This window comes from Canis lupus, chromosome 29, assembly GCF_048164855.1.
Source record: "Canis lupus baileyi chromosome 29, mCanLup2.hap1, whole genome shotgun sequence".
NCBI lineage: Eukaryota > Metazoa > Chordata > Mammalia > Carnivora > Canidae > Canis > Canis lupus.
The window spans coordinates 25,397,815-25,415,050 of record NC_132866.1 but is presented as its reverse complement, the minus strand read 5'-3'; the positions used below and the strand labels follow the sequence as shown (position 1 = coordinate 25,415,050).

Here is a 17,236-nt window from a genome sequence, read left to right as displayed (position 1 = left end):
GACACACAGAGAGAGAGGCAGAGACAGACAGAGGGAGAAGCAGGCTCCCTGAGAGGAGCCTGATGTGGGGACTTGATCCCAGAACCCCACGATCACACCTGAGCCAAAGGCAGATAGATGCTCAACCACTGAGCCACCCAGGTGCCTGAGTTGTTTGAGTTTCTTATATATTTTAGATGTTAACCCCTTATCAGATACATGGTTTGCAAATATTTTCTCCCATTCTGTAGGTTATCTCTTCACTCTGTTGATTACTTCCTTTGCTGGGCAGAAGATTTTTAGTTTGATGCAGTCCCACGAGTCTATTTTTGTTTTATTTGCCTGTGCTTTTGGAATCACAGCCAAAAAAATCATTGTCAAGACCAATGTCAAGCTTTTCCCTTATGTTTTCTCCCAGCACTTTTAGTTTCAGGTTTTACATTTAAGTCTTTAATCCATTTGAGTTTTTTGTGTCTGGTGTGATATAGCAATCCAACATCATAACTCTGCATGTAGACATCCAGTTTTCTCAGTACCTCTTACTGAAGAGGTTCTTCTTTCCCCATTGTGTGTTCTTGGCACCTTTGTCAAAGATCAGTTGATCATAAATGCTTGGATTTATTTGTGGGCTTAGTTTTTTATGCCAGTACCAGAGTATTTTGATTACTATAGCTTTATTATAATTTAAAATCAGGAAGTGTGATGCCTCCAGATTTGTTCTTCTTGCTCAAGATTGCTTTGGTTTTTCAGGGTCTTTTATGGCTCGATATGAATTTTAGGATTGTTTTTCTATTTCTGTGAAAAATAACATTGGAATTTTGATAGGAATTGCCTTGAATCTGTAGATTGCTTTGGGTAGTATGGACATTGAGATATTATTAATTCTTCCAATCCATGAACATGAGATCTATTTCCATTTCCTTATTTATTTATAAAAAAGATTGTATTTATTTGAGAGAGAAGGAGAATGAGTGATGGGGAGGGGAAGAGAGAGAAAGAGAGAGGTGGAGGGGGAGAGAGAAAAGCAGACTCCCTACTGAGTAAGAAGCCTAATGTGGGCCTTGATCCCAGGACCTTGAGATCATGATCTGAGCTGAAAGCAGACACTTCACTGGCTGAGCCACCAAGGTGCCCCTATCTTTCCATTTATTTGTGTTTTCTTTAATTTCTTTCACCAATGTCTTATAGTTTTCAGTGTATTGACCTTTCACCTCCTTGGTTAAATTTATCCTGAAGTATTTTGTTCTTTTTGATGCCACCCTAAGCGGAATTGTTTTCTTAGTTTCTTTTTTGGATAGTATTTTGCACTTGTTTTTTCTGCATATAATTTGATAGCATTTTGGGGGGGGGGGACTAGCTTTAGGTATATCCTTTCAATGCATTCAACTTACTCTGTTTTTGTTTTGTTAACCATTTTTAGATATACAGTTGTATACTGAGATTAAGTACCTTCACATTGTTTTGCAACCATCACCACTGTCTATCTCTAGATAATTTTTTCATTTTCCCAAACTGAAACTCTGTACCCATTAAACAATAACTGCTCATTCCTTCTGCCTCCAGCCCCTGACAGCCACCATTCTATTTCCCATTTCTATGAATTTGACTACTCTAGGTACCTCATGTAAGTGGAATCATACAGTATTTGTTCTTTCATGACTGGCTTATTTCATTTAGCATAATGTCCTCAAGGTTTATTCATGTTGTAGTGTGAAACAGAATTTCCTTATTTAAGCCTGAGTAGTCTTCCATTATGTGTGTATCTGTCTATATATTACATTTTGTCCATTCATCTGTCAGCGGACACTTAACATTGTCTCTATCTTTTGGCTATTGTAAGTAATGCAGCTGTGAACATAGGTGCACAAGTATCTTGTTGGGAGACTTAGCTTTCACTTCTTTTGGGTGTGTACCCAGAAGTGGGATTGTTGAATCATATGGTAATTCTGTTCTTAATTTTTTGAGGAATTGATTCAACTTAGTTTTTTACCAAAAAACCTACAGTTTTATTTCCTTTTCTTTTTCAGTTTTATTTCCTTATCCTCTCCTCTCACACCGATATTTAATGGATTTTTTAAAAATAACTTTATTTTGAAATATTATTGACATGCAATACATTGCACATATTTATAATGTATAATTTGATGTGTTTTGACAGACATGTATATCTGAGACCAACAGCACCATCCCATTAATGAAAGGTTCCATCATCCTCAAAACTTCCCTTATGCCTTTTGTAACCTGCTCTTACTCCTCCCTATCACCTTCCCATACTGAAGTAACCACTGATCTTCTCTCTGTCACTGTGGATTAATTGGCCTTTTAAAAGAGTTCTGTATAAAAGGAATCATGCAGCATGCACACTCTTGTCTTCTGGCTTCTTCCACTCACTTATTTTGATATTTGTTCATATTTTGGTATGTTAACAACTCATTTAAAAAATTATTACTTAGCGGTTTTCCATGGTATGTATGTATCATTTGTTTATCTGTTCACCTGTGGATGGACATTGGGTTGTTTTCAATTTTATGCTACTACAAATAAAGTTGCTAAGAACTTACTTTTACATAAAGTCAATGTATGGACATGCATTGCCTTTTCTTTTGGATAAATACCTAGGAATGGAATGGCTGGATCATATGGTGGGTGTGTGTTCAACATAAAAGAAACTGACAAACTTAAAAAAAAATCATTGTACCATTTATATTTTCACCAGCAAAGTATGAGAGTTCTAGTTTCTCTGCATTCTCACCACCACTTGGTATGGTCAGTCATTTTAATTTTGGCCATTCTAATAGATGTGTAGTGGTATCTCTCCAGGGCTTTAATTGGCATTTCCCTAAAGATGAATAATTTTGAAAACTTTTTTCATGTGTTTATTTGCCCATCTGTAGATCTCCTTTGGTGAAGAGCCTGCTAAAAATTTCCCCCAATTTTATTGAAATATAATTGACACATAACATTGTATACGTTAAAGTGTACAATGTGTTGATTTGATACATTTATATATTGTAAAATTATTACCACCCTAGCATTAGTTATCACCGCCATCCCATCATATAATTATTATTTCTTTGTTTGTGGTTAGGACATTTAATATTTACTTTCTTAGTAATATTCAAGTATATAACACAGTATTATCAACTATAAGCATCATGCTGTACATTAGATCCCTAAACTTGTTAATCTTATAAATGGAAACTTGTATTTTTTGACCAATGTCTCTCCATTTCCTCACCCCTCCATCACCTGGTAATCACCACTCTACTCTCTGTTTCTTTGAGTTTGACTATTTTAGGTTCCACATATATGTAATATCATACAATACTGCATTTTTTTCCTGTCTGATTTATTTCATTTAGCATAATGCTCACAAGGTTCATCCAACTTACCACAAAGAGCAAAGGTTTCTTCTTTCTCATTGGTCCATTATTTCTTATTGGATTGTGTTTTTTTCTTTCTTCTTATTTTTGAGTTTTGAGACTTCTTTATATAGTTTAGATTTGTCTATTAGGTATTTTGCAGTCATTTTGTCCCAGTCTTTGTCTTTTCATTCTCTTTAAAGAGACTTTTGATACTTTTAATGTAATATTTAAATATATTACATAGTTTCCTGGCATACTCAGCCTGTTATAAACAAGTTCAGGAGAATATATCTCTCATATGGAGCATAGAGTTCAGCTGGAGGGAGCAGAAGGGTATGTAGGGACACTAGGAAAGACCCACACCCATTTTATTTTATTTTATTTTAAAGATTTTATTTATTTATTCATGAGAGAGAGAGAGAGAGAGAGAGAGAGACAGGCAGAGAGAGAAGCAGGCTCCACGCAGGGAGCTCGATGTGGGACTCGATCCTGGAACCCCGGGATCACGCCCTGAGCCAAAGACAGACGCTCAACCGCTGAGCCACCCAGGCGTCCCCCCACACCCATTTTAATGAGTCTCTGTGCTCTGGGCATTGCTCGTAATGTTATTCAGAGGGAATGGAGCTCATCATTATGGCTGAGGACCCTGTTTTTATTTGAGATGGCGATGTGTCCAATGAAAAGACTACATCTCCCAGCTTCCCATGCAGCATGGGGTTAGCCATGTGAATACATTCTGGCCAATGAATTTGAATTGTTGGGCTTTGACTAAGGTTCCTTTTAAGAGGGGCAGATAGCTGGTGTAGGTCCTTTGATTTTGGTTTTCCATACTCCTCCTGCTTCCTGCTTGGAATTTGGACAAGGTGGCTGGAACTTCAGCAGCTACTCTAGACCATGAAGCAAACTTAAAGTGTCGTGTGCAGTAGTGAGGTAGAAAGATAAGAGAGGTTTAGATCCCTCATGGCTACAGAATTGATATACTAGCCTTGGACTATGTACTTACACACTTCTTCTATGGGAGAGAAAACACCTTTGGTGTTTAAAAATCCATATTGTTTATGGTTTTTGTGACTAGCAACCAAAAGCAATTTCTAAAGGAATTTGGTTATTATGGCCGTGAGTCAAGGAGAAATCAGTTCTTCTGCACATATATTTATGTCATTGAAATCACACTGTTAGAATATTTTTTATTCCTGTCTTTTCTACTTTTCATACTTACCTTTATCAGTACTGCTGTTTCCTCCATCATTATAACCATCTTCACCTCTGTCACCCTCCTCTTCATATTGTTGTGTGAATAATAATAATAATTTTCATTATTGTAACAGTCTTTGAGAGGATTCACTTCTTGTTGATGGTGGGTTGTTTGTATGTGAAATGTATTTCTCTTGGTAAATATTCCATGGAGGGGTAAAGGAAGGGGGAAGCTTTGATATTGAGGAGCATCTGTGGAAATGGGTGGAGTTAGGATTCAGATGTAGGGCAGCTTCAGTGTTCATTGGTCATGGGCCATACCAACCATTTCTGCCCTGCAGATAGACAGTATTGTCCCCCACGTTGAAACTCTCCAGGGATGTAAGTGAAACAATAGGGATGAATTTCAGTCTTCTGCCAGGATTGGCCTGTGGGTCAGGTCAAGGTTAGCGGTGCCTGTAAAGAAAGGCTGGGGAAATTAAACTTGATGGTGTAAGAAATAAGAAACAAGTGAAGGTTCTTGAGTAGGGAAGTAGCATGATTTGTATGGGAAGGGTTATGAATGGGGTGGAGGGTGGAGGGGTCTCAAAGTTGGGAGGCTTTCATGGTGGTCCAGGCATGAAGTGGTAAAGATCAAGTGTTAGGCAGATCATGTATTAAACAGTTAAGCAGAGACCAGGAGTGGATTAAACATTCAAAACTTATTTTTAAAATTATCAGAGGAAAATACCCGTGTGAAGAGAAATAGAGAAGAAGTAGGGAGAGTCTGGGTGAGTCATCAGACCTCAATCTAAGTATGACACTCAGTGAAGCATAGGGGTAAGGAAGAAAGTTTGATGGAAGTATTTTAGACTGCAGTCAGTCCTAAGGAAAGTTCTGCAAGACCCTTGTGGAGTCCTCAAGCCCAAGCCACAATCCTGGTTAGCAGAGTGACATATCTCCCAGGAATGAGCCTGCCTTAATATCCCTACCCCACTCAGTCATTAGCTGGGAGCAGTGGGGAGGGGGAGGGGGGAAGCCTGGCCATGGAGCAAGGACTGGGATGGATTTCAGAGTTCCAGAGCTGAGGTCCTCAGTCAGCTGTCTTCCTGTGGTGGGAGATCTAAGAGGGAATGACAAGGGTGAGGGATGAGGAAGGTGCTGTGTCTTGGGGCTGTCATTGCAAATAGCAATGCTGACCTGGACTGGCTTCAAAAATGAGGAGCCATACTATCTCAGATCACAGCAAGTCCAGCGGTGGGTGGATTTCAGGGTTGATGGTCAAGGATGTAGTCAAGAATGAGGTACTTGCCATCTCTGTGCTCTGCCATCCATGGGTTGCCTTCCTTCTGGACTAACAGTGACATGACCACGGCAGTCCCAGGAATCACAACTAGACACAACAATATTTAGAGGAAAAAAATGACCTCTCTCTTATGTTTCTTTGTATGGAACAAGGAAACCTTTCTCAGAGGGATTTGGCAGGTTTTCCACTGAGCTTCATTGGCCAAAAGTGGACCACATGGCGAAGGGAATGGAACCATTGTGATTGGTTAATTCCAGCAGATTGCAACCGTGGCTGTACATTAGAACCACCCTGGGAGCTTTTAGAAAGACCCAGGCCTGGGCCTGTCTTCAGAACTTCTATATCAGTTGGCCTGGAGTGGGAACTGGGCATCTGATAACTTCCTTAGGTGATGCTAACATGCAGCCAGGATGGAGAACCACTGTCAATGGGAGTAGAATGGATGCTGGGGAAGCAACGACCATGTCCCTTATAGTCTCTTACTGCTTTTGTGTGTCTTGTGCAAGTCACAGCCTCTTTGGGCCTTAGTTTCCTCATGTGTAAAATGGGTGCTGGCAGTGGCCCCCTCTCACCATTACTGGGGAGACTGAATGAGCTCATGGATGCTCGTAGACTTTGCAAACTGTAAGTCACTGACACCTGAAGAATGGTTGCTCATCATCCTCCTTCAGTTTGGAGGGAAAATTTAGCTTCTGTGCTGCCAGGAGCAGGGTAGTGGTTTCTCCTAAGCACAGCTTCCTGCCATTAAAATAAAAAATGAAAGAGAAGGGAAAAAAGACAGACCAGGAAGCCAGAGGCAATTGCAGTGGGCTTTTTTCTTCTTGGAAGGCGTGGGTTTGAATGTGCTGCTATAAATGGTTCATGCAAACGAGTTGGAGGGGCCCGGCCGGATCCTGAATCCAGGAGCGAGCAGCAAGCAGCGAGCAGCGAGCAGCGAGCAGCAGCGGGGAGACAGCCAGGCCATGGCTTCAAGCATCTCTTCCTGTAGCCCAGCAAGTGGGTGAGCTGGGGGCTGGTGGATGCTCCCCTGCTGCCTCCAGGGAAGATGGTCAGATAAGGCTCTGGCTCCTTAGTGTTCCAGGACACACCTGGCTACTTGGCTTCTTGGCTGTTTCTGTCTGAGTGAGCCCTGCCTGGTGCTGCCCATAGTGCTGAGGAAGCATGGAGGGCCACCCGTGGGGCTGTGAGGTCACGGTCCTGCAGGCTTTTTCCCTCGGGCACCACTGTGTCCACAAAGGCCCTGGGACATCGTGGCTGGAACGGTGACCTTCCAGCTGCTGTCGGGAGCTTGGATAAGGGGCAGAGGGGACCAAGTAAAGACCACCCACCAGCAGCCCTGGTCTCTCTACCTCCCTCCTCCTCTTCCTCTCCTTCTTTTCTTTCTTCCTTCATAAAATATACTTTCAGTGCTACCCAGGGCCTGCCCTGTTAGGTGCTAGGGATCTGGAGCTAAAAAGTCTGTCCTAGGCTTTCTCCCAATCTGGGAGGGAGACCTTTCCACCATTGCAGGGCAGGGGCTACACAGAGCGCCGGACATGTCTTGGAGAAGGAAGGTCCCATCTGCCCTGGGGTGTTAGGATGATCTCAGGGGCAAGGGCCCTCCAAGCTGAGAGATGAAGGTGAGGTAGGAGTTTCTGAGTATCTAGTGTGGTGAGGGCCATTCCAGGGAGAGGAACAGTATTCAGAAAGCCATGGACATGTGAGGTACAGCCATGTTCTAGTATATATGTGGTTCTTGTACATGGAGTGTAGGTGCTTGGTTAGGGGGTGTGGGAGATGTCACAGGAGGTGAAGTCAGACACATGGGTACATGGGCTGGGGCCAGTTCACAGAGGACCTTGAATGTTCCCAAAGGAGGGTCAAGTTGATCTACTTTGGGCTCTCAGCTGGGCAGTGACCCAGCTGGATTAGTCAGGCAGAAAGGTCAGTCTGGCAGCCCTGAGGAAGGGCTATGTGAAGAATTGTCCAGATGAGGGTGATGCTGGTGGCCTGAACTTTGGGAGGAGCCAGAGGATGGATTATAGAAGGACACAGTGACTGCTCAGATGGAGGAATCCAGGATGACACCAGACTTTTGGCCTGGCTAGTAGAAACCAGGCCACAGAACCTTGGGGATGTACCCATGTTGGGTGGGGTCAGGAAGAGGACTGAGAACCAGTGGCACCCAGCCGAGAGCATCCTGGCCCATCCTTGGCTCTCCACGGACCTTGGTAGCGAGTGGCAGAGAGGGAGGGGCTGCTGCACACAGCGCAGGAATTCCTAACTCTTTTCCCCCCAGTGATTCCCCTCCCATAGTTCTGATGCAGGGAAATCCTGGTTCAGAGCTAAAGATGCCTGTATCAGTGCCTCTGTTTTACAGATGTGAAAACTGTGGCCCAGAGAGGGGATTGACTTACCCAAGGTCACAGAACAAATTATGGCGGTGGCATCAGGACTAGTAAAAATAGACCCCCCACAAAGACTAATGTAGTCACCTCACTTCATTGGCTCTGAGAACAAAGAGCTCCCCTCTGGGCAAGAGCAGTGGGTTTGGCTAAGCAGGGTAGAAGGTGTGAGGGCCGGGCATTGTTTTGGAGAAGGCGGGGTGCCAGTGAGGAGGGAGAGATCCCTACTCCCATTTGCCTGGCATTGAACCCAACACAGGAGCTGCATTAACCCACCTTCTGAAGCCCTTACCCCCATGAGGAGGAAGGAACCTCTAGAGGCGTTAAAAGGGGCCACTCTCACTGGGTCTTCCCAAATCCGAGCAGGCCTCTGCAGATCTTCCCAAGCCTTGTGAAGTTTTACCACAAGCCACAGGATCTGCTCAGAACCTAGGAGCCTGACTCCCAGGGATGCTGGAGAGGGCACCCTGTGCATTGCTGGGGTCTCTGGTGGCCTGCCTGACCCTCGGCTCCAGCAGCTGGAGGGAGGGAGGGTTGGAAAGAGGGAAGGAGGGAAGAAGTAACCCTGAAGCGTGGCAGCATTTTGAGGGAGGAGCCTGAGATTCTTTACTAGAGAAAGAGGAAAGGAAGATGGGAGCAAACGGTGGTTGATGGTTGTGCAAATTGGGAGATGGGGCAGCTGCAGGGAGGAGAGTGGGGTTTCTGTCATTGCCTTCACTTCATAGTCATTTCTGCCCTTCTTGGACTATTCTTTAGGCAGGACTACAGTCCCCACAGCTGCCTTTGGTCCAGCAACCCCTGAGCTCTGGCTCCAGAGGGAAGGCCTGCCAGATTGAGCCAGCCACATGCTCATGGTCCGCAGACCTTTAGGGACTCAGAGCCCCTGTCTGGGGAGCTTCTTGATGATCTGATGAGAGGCTATCTGGGGCTGGGATCAGGGACTCACTCTGGGCCGAGGGCTGCAGGTGCAGTGGCAGGGAATCAAATTCCTTCATAGGCTCCGTGGGCTTGAAAGCCACCAGCCTCTCTGCGAGGCCCTGAATAGACTTCAGCACTCACAGGTTCCTCTGTGCCTGGGGGTGTCGCCCTCCACCTTGCAGCTAGCATGGCCAGTGTCTGCCCAATTTTATAGGAGGAACAGGTGCTGGGACCCCTGCTAAAGCAGTTAAGGTTCTTTAGGGGAGCCAGGTTGGAGATCACAGCGGGCAGTCTCCCCCCAGCTAGGCCTGAGGGGATGAAGGAGCTCTGAGGGGGCAGAGGCCCCTGGGAAGCTGGAAAAGTACTTCTGGTAGAGGTCTCTCTCTTGGGCTGGGATTCTGAGACCTTGGGCCTCACCTGCCCTCAGACAGCCCCTGGGACTCAGCTCATTTTCTCTGCTCTGCTGAATGGCTTCCTAGAGACCAGCCTCACCCCTGCACCCTGATCTGGCCTGGGCCCTTCGTGGTCACCAGACCGGTCCTCCCTGAGGCCGTACCCATTAGTGTTTGCTTGGCGGATATCCACTGGCCACCCTTGAGGGAGGTGCACCATGCGTGCCTACAAGTGCAGGCTCTGGAGGCCAGCTGACCTGAGGGCAAGTGCCCCCTCTACCATTTCCCACCCTGTGGCCCAGTTTCTCCTCTGTAGGGTGCGTGCTCCTCTGCCTCCCACGCTGTTCTGAGTATAGTACGTGTGTGAACTCACTGCCCCCCACCCTGAGCCCTGTGACGCAGGCACTAGTATCAGCAAACCCCATTTTCAGAAGAGGAAATAGAGACCTAGTAGGTGTTAGAACCAGGATTTGAACCTTGGCAGAATGACTCCAGAGCCTGCTCTTAACCACGGCCTAGTGTGAAGCCGCCTAGTGTAGACACATACTCTTCAGTGGTGGCAGTGAGTCACGTTCAGCGTGGTCAGATCATTGGGATCTGACTGCCGGTGGCCATGGTGGGAGTGCCCCAGTCCGAGGGCCTGGCCCCTGGAGGTCCTGCACCAGCATACTCTCCTACCTGCTAGTCCCCAGTGTGTGAACCTGTCGGCATGGGTGGTCTCAGCAGTGGGTGGCGGGCAGGAGGTAGGGGGCAGGGGGCATGGCCAGGGCACAGAAGTAGGGGTGGGGACTGAGCCAGCTGGTCCTGGGCTCTGCTATTCCTTAGTAAGCTGGACCTGGGAGGGGCAGGAAGCAGAGGAGAGCCTGAGAACAGGCTCCTTAGAGGCAGAAGGGTGGGCTGCTGGAGGCCCAGGGGGCCCTCCCAGACTGGGGGTGGCTTCAGTGGTTGGGGGCTAGGTTCCAGAAGGGGTGGGCACCATGGGTTCTGGCTGAGTCATGGGGTCTAAAGGGATACGTGTGTGGGGGGGGAGGGGTGGGGGGTGGGGGGAGGGTGGTCTCTGCCTGCAGAGGAAGGATTTAACCTCCTGCTATCAGCTGCCAGCTTTTCTCATAATCCGGACAGGCCCGGCAGGATCAGGCGGGTGTGTGTACGCGTCTCCAGTGGATGAAGCTCATGTCTTGCCCCAGCACATATGTCCTGTCTCCCACGTCACCTTGGGTCTCATCTCTGTCTCACCTCCCCCATAAATGTCTCATGCTCTGCACTTCCTCACCCTCCTCAGCGAGGTGATAATTGAGGCAGCACCTTACGAATTCAGGCCCTGGCAATTTATCACTTGCAATCACTGGGACAAGGACTGGCTTCAAGTTTAAAATTCATCCTACCCCTGAACGAAAACAGAGCACTAACTAGGGGACGATGTTGAATCTGCTTACTTAGAAGAACCTACGGTACTCAGCACACTGAGATGGCATTTTCATTTCAGGCCTGCGTGCAATCAGGCATTTTAAGCACTGGTGACGGTGCCAGGTGCCAGGGTGCTAGGGTGCCAGTGAGCAGCGCTGAGGAAGTGGTGCTAACATGATGGTGAAGGTGGTCCTATCTATTAAGGCAGGCCTCCCTTTCTTTTCCTTGGTGTGACATTTATGCTTCACGCTGTACTTGTATCCTGCCTCTGACATCTCTCCCGTCTGAGGCTAGGCAGCAACCTTAGCCCCTCTGTGTACCACCTGAAATCCTGAGCTCTCTGGATCTCTGAACAACACATCGACAGCAGTAGTTGCTTATTGAGCCAAGCTCGGGGCCTCAGAGAAGCTCGGTGGCTTGCCCAGTCATGTGATGGCAGAGCTTGCCTGTCTCAGCTCCTGAGAGCGGCACAAGGGTGGGCTGGGCCCATCCATCCATCCACCCTCCCTGGCCGGTGACATAAATCTTATCATAGGCAAATGTTTGCTTCCTGGTGGGGGCTCTATGGGCGTGGGCTCTGTCTGGCACACTCTGTCCTGGGGTTTGAAACCTGGTTTCTTCCTTGTTCTGCCCTTTCTGCCTGGCATGGACGGTGACCCCTCCGTCTGGTCCAGGCTGTCCAGGCTTGCCCTGGGAGGCAGGTGTAGGTGTGTTTCTGTCTTGGAGGGTCTGAGAAAGGGCTGCTTGGCGCTGGGCCCAGGGTCTGGGAGGGGCGGCCAACTCCAGGCTGTTTTCTCAGATTCTCTTTCAGTTTCCGCCCCCGCCTCTGCACCTGTTGTGTTCCCATCATACTGGGCGGCTGGCAGCTGTCACTGCTGGGGCACCTGTCCCAGCCCCAGAGGACGTCCTATGGACTCCCTGGCTCTGGTTTCTTTGCAGCACATGGCTTATGCTCTTGGTGTCCCTGTGTGTTTTTATCCTCATCTCCACGCACATCGCTCTCTCTTGTACTATCATCCTGATTCTGGGCATAGGAGGAAGCTTTAGGGTGGGGCTCGCTGCTCCCCATTCTCCAGTGCCAGGCCAAGTCTAATAGGGTAGGGAGGATGGTCCTGGTAGGTTGGACTTAAGCCTCAAATGCCAGGTGACTCATCAGCTCAATCAAATTATCTCCTGTTCTTGACGAAAAAGATGCTATAGCAACCAGGGACTGCCTCCCAGCTCCTCCCCAGCAGGGCTGCTTCCCCTTCCTGACCTCTCCATCTATAACTGCCCTCTGCCACCACCTCATACCCCTCCTCCTTGTCCAGTCTTATCTTCCAAGCCTTTGGATTACCTGACCCGTAAGTCATGTTAAGTAACAGAAGAAATTAAAGCTGAGTTGAAGTCCTCGTTATTCTCTACCCACTATGTGACCGTTGGAAAATCTACAGCTTACTAGGTGTCATTTGCTACACTTGTGCAATGGGCACATTACCGGTTGACCTTCCTGAAGGCTGGACCCAGAGCTTTCTTGAGTCTCCTTTCCTTCAGAGATCTTAATGTGATGGTTTCTATTGTCTGGTGAACTTGTTCCGTGTTTTGTTCTGCATTTGCTAGGTCTGCACTAGATTAAATTCTGAGAGGACAGGTTCAGCTAGGAAAGTGGGTGCTAGGCCTTGGGGGGCATGAGGTGGACGAGGAAGGATGAGGAAGGACATGAGGTGGACGAGGAAGGATGAGGTGAGAGGTGAGCAGGGGAGCCCACACCATGGAGACCAAGATGGTGCCCAAGAGGGAAGAGAAGCAAGCAGAAAGGAATCAGAGGACAGGGAGACGGCAGGGAGAGGAGGGTCGTGGGAGCTGAGTGGGTTCAGAGAGCCAAGGGGGTGGAGGCTCCCTAGCCAGAGAGCAGGTGCAACAGGGGGCTAGCCAGAAAGGGAGGGGGCTCTTTCTGACCCTGCCACACCAAATCGCTCCCCGAGGGTACATTCAGCCCTCCCTTCTGCCGTGGGCTCTGAGGCTTGCAGCCCCCATGCAGATCATGGACAGGTCTACTTTCTGCGAGATTTCCAGGATGGTGCCTGGCACACAGTAGGTGTTCAACAAATGGTAGCATTTATAGCCTCTGCTGTAGATTTGCCTCTACCTTCCTCATTCCCGTTCCCATCCTTTTCATCCCTTCATGTTCCGTTTCACATCCTTTCTGGCCAGAGAACAGAACACTGAAATAATTCAGTCAGAGCCAAAGGAACTCCATTCCTTGATCCCAGCATGGCTTCTGCTTGGCTTCTGAAGGGAGCCAGTTGGGTCTTGCTCACCAGTGGGTCTATGGTGGGTACTCTGGGAATGCTTGAAGAGTGGCTGAATGCTGTAGGTCAGTGGTTTTTTCACCCATTTAGAAACAGAATTCTTTGGTCAAATGAAATTTTATATGATGCCTCCATTAATGAAACAGAAGGATACAGTGCTGGCTGCTGCTTCATCTGTGGAGGCCTGGACACAGCTCTTGGGTGGCAGTAGGGGGACCCTCAGACCCAGGATGCTGGCACTTTCTATTTAAATTAGGCAAGTGGATTGTAGAAAACAGGACCCAGGTGTGCCGATGCTTCAGACGGTGCTTCAGACGGTGGTGCTATGAAGGCCTGGGGCAGGGGGCACCCAAGCACCTCCCAGGCCACTGGGGGGTGGCCACCGCCCACCTGCAGGACTCCTGCTTTGCTGAGCTTTCATTCTGTCCCCATGCCTGCTTGTTACTGACCCCCAGTCCTGCTTCTGGAAAATGACACGAATTCAGTTCTACCTGCGAGATCTTCCCTGGGCACTTGCTCTGTGCAAGCACCGTGCTAGGCCCTAGGGAAGTGAGGGCAAGTCAGGTCCAGTCTCGACCATGCTCACGCTGCTGCTTTGTTCCCTGGCACCTTTCCTTCTTCCAGCATCCAGCATACCAGATGACAGAATGACCTTTTAGAAATGCAGGTCTGGTCTTGTTGCCCCTTTGCCGAACCCTCTCAGAGGTTCCTGACTGCTCTCAGAAGAAAGGCCAGATTCTTCACCCTGCTCGTCAGGGCCCTTCTGGGGTGTCCTTTGACTACCTTGGCTTTGCCACTGGAAAATTTCCTCTGGCTTCTACTACTGTCCCTGCTCCAGGTGCACTGACCCTGCTGCTTGAGTGTGTGGGGCTTCCTCTGGCCACAGGTCCTTTGTATATGTTGTATTCATTCCCTGGAGCTTTCTCTCTTCAAAGCTACCTCTATGGCACATGGACACACCTACTTATCCTTCACCTTTCCTTTTCAAGAAAGCCTGCCCTGAGCCCCCCTAAGGACCATGCTCCTTTCTTTCAGCACACTTTTCTAGTATTGTGATTATATGTTCCTTAGTGAGATTACTTGATAAATAGGTTTCCCTCTGGACTGTAAGTTCTTGAAAGCCAGGACCTGTCTATTGTTGATCACCCTTGCATCTCCAACTTAGTTTCTGACATAGTAGGTGCTCATAAATGTTGGTCAGTTGGATTTTTGAGATACACCCAGGGCAGGCAGACAAGGCTACAGCTAGGCATGGCCATCTCTGGGAAGGCAGAGGAAGACGAGGGGTTGGGAGAGGCACAGCTTGGGCTCAGAGGAAAGACAAGCCCCAGGAAGGGGAACTCACCCTCCACTCAGGGTCTCGAGGAGGCTTCCCTGAAGAGGTTCCCAGTGCTCAGGGAGTGGGAAGACTCGGGGGTTAATGGGGAAGGGCCCAGGCAGGTGCATTTTAGAAGGCAGGCAGGGTGAGGGGGGTTGATTCTCCTGCTGCAAGAATAGCCTCCAGATCAGCCTCTTTTTGCTTTGGTTTTCTCATCTGTAAAATGGGCATAAACATGCACCTTATCCTTTAGGGTTGTCATGAGGATTGTTAAGTTAATGTGTGTAACACGCTTAGAGCTGCCTGGCACACAATCAGCCTTGCGTTTGCTATTATGATGATTATTCATCCCACAAAAGGAGTTTGGGTTATTTCCCCTCTGTTAGACTCTGACTTAGCTTCCTCCCTAGAGGAACTGCGTGTGTGTGCCATGGAGCGTGTGGGCACGTGCACATAGGGCCATGCATAGCCATGAGCAAGATGTGCTGTAGAAAGAGACAGCCTAGGGGATCCCTGGGTGGCGCAGCGGTTTAGTGCCTGCCTTTGGCCCAGGGTGTGATCCTGGAGTCCCAGGATGGAGTCCCGCGTCGGGCTCCCGGCATGGAGCCTGCTTCTCCCTCCTCCTGTGTCTCGGCCTATCTCTCTCTCTCTCTCTTTCTCTTTCTCTATGTCTGTCATAAATAAATAAATAAATAAATAAATAAATAAATAAATAAATAAATAAATAAATCTTAAAAAGAAAGAAAGAAAGAAAGAAAGAAAGAAAGAAAGAAAGAAAGAAAGAAAGAAAGAGACAGCCTAGTGTGGATTGGGTGTCACCACTTATTCCATGGAGAAGACTCAGGCATGTCTCTGGTCCAGGAGGAGGATTAGCCTGCTGGGTTTGTGGACACTTTCACCCAGGGCCTGCCTTGCCTGCTGGCTGATGACCCCAGGCCAGGCCTGAGTGCCCCACCCCCAGACCTACTCAGGGCAGGCAACAGCAAGGTGTTGGGGTGAAGGCTCAGAGCCTAGCATAGCCTTTCATAGTGCCCAGGCCTCTGAGTCTCATCTGACTCAGGGCAGTCCCTGCCTTTCTCGTGGCTCTTTCCCCAGCCCCTCCGCCCACTGGCCTTCCCTCCCCACCCAGATCTTTCCCTGGAAACGCAGATCTCTGACCCTGAGGAGAGCCTGCACAGGGTGATGACCTGTGAGATTATCTCACAGACCCAGAGTAGAGTCCTGGCTTGCCTCTGACCTGGTGAATCACCTCAGGCAATTTCCTTAGTCTTTCAGAGCCTCAACTTACTTTTCTATAAAACAGACCTAACATTAGCCTCTGCCACCTGGAATACAGATGAGAGAATGCACACGGTGCCGGTGCCAGACACACTGGGAGTGCTCGCTGCTCAGCGACACTCTTCTGGTGATACCTGGGGCTCCCAGCAGTGGCTGCCTGGGGCTCGAGGGACCTGCCTTCCCCTCTACCTCTGCCCTCTCTATCTGCACCTTTTCTGCTCCCCTGAGTGTCGGGTGCCAGGTTTTGCACTCAAGATTTCTCTAGAGCCCGGTCCCTAAGGGTGTGCGTGTGTTGAGTATGTACATTGCGAGGTGCGTGGGTATCGGTGTGAGTGTGTGCTGGGCAGCAGGTGGCTACGTGCACATAATGGTGAAAGCTTATAAGAGCCTGCACTGTGCACGTACATGTGACTCGGTGCAAACAGGCGGTGAGGTCATACTGGTGTGCGCTTTTATGTGTTATGATGAAAGGGGCCGAGTGGTGGGGGGTAAAAGATCGGATCCCTGGTTTGTTTCCCAGCCCTGCCTCTTTCTAGGTTGGCGACTTCTCCTTTTCTCATCTGTAAGGAGAGAACAATGTACTTATTGATAACAATAATACTGACCTCTTCATTCAGCCAGTGAGGACTGAAGGAGTTAATACTCCGGAAGCATTTGCAGTAGAGCCTGGAGGAGCAGAGAAGCCGTGTTAGCCGTTTGTTATTAAGCTCCACTGGTCCGAGTGTAAGCCTCTTGAGGATCGGACAGTGCGTGTTTTGCTCACCATGGTGGCCGCATTGTCTTGGTCTGATGTGGCATGGAGTAGGTGCCTAACGGCTTGTGGATGGCTGTCAGCCTGGACGAATGGTGAGGTGGCGTGCGCGCGTGTGCCTGTGATGAGGTGTGTGATGGGGAATGAGCATATGTGTGCATGTGCATGTGTGTGAGTGTGTGCGTGTGCGTGTGTGAGTGCGCGCGTCTGCTCTGCTGGGGCATCTCCAGTGCTTTCTGGAGCTCGGCTATTTCAGGAAGCCTCCAGTCTCCTCCTCCTTATGTAAATAAACATGACAGATCCCGTTGCCTGTACCAGTGCGGGGAGGTGGGGGAGGCTCTGGGAGTGGGTGGGAGCCGGAGGCGGCGAGCGGGGCCAGAGGGGTGTGCTTGCGTGTGCGTGAGTGCGTGCGTGTGTGCGCGTGTGTGTGCGCGCGTGTGTGGCCGGCCTCGCGGGCAGGCAGCCGTGTGTGCGGGAGGGAGTTGGTGGGGACGCGGGAGGGGCGGGCTCAGCCCTGCCATGCCGGCTGCCGGCCGCGGGGGAGGAGGAGGGGCCGGGGGAGGGGAGCTGGCGGCTAGGGTGGCTCGGTGACGAGGCCAGCCGGCCAAACGAAGGTGGCCGTGCTGCCCGCTGCCCGCGATGGGGGGACAGATCACCCGGAGCACCCTCCACGG

The 17,236-nt window shown here is 49.0% G+C and overlaps 1 protein-coding gene across 5 annotated transcripts in view; it reads left to right on the top strand.

Moving 5' to 3' along the window:
• NEURL1 (neuralized E3 ubiquitin protein ligase 1) overlaps positions 1-17,236 on the top strand; it is a 79,348-nt gene that overhangs the window by 28,522 nt on the left and 33,590 nt on the right. Inside the window, exon 1 of one of the 5 annotated variants that reach the window (XM_072805463.1) lies at positions 17,088-17,235. The exons of 2 other annotated variants lie outside the window; for them this stretch is intronic. In XM_072805463.1, coding sequence (XP_072661564.1) covers positions 17,202-17,235 — 34 coding nt within the window. In that variant the 5' untranslated portion in view covers positions 17,088-17,201. Of the gene's footprint in view, positions 1-17,087; position 17,236 lie in introns of those variants that run through there. 2 more of the 5 variants (XM_072805464.1, XM_072805460.1) reach the window with 2 other exon arrangements.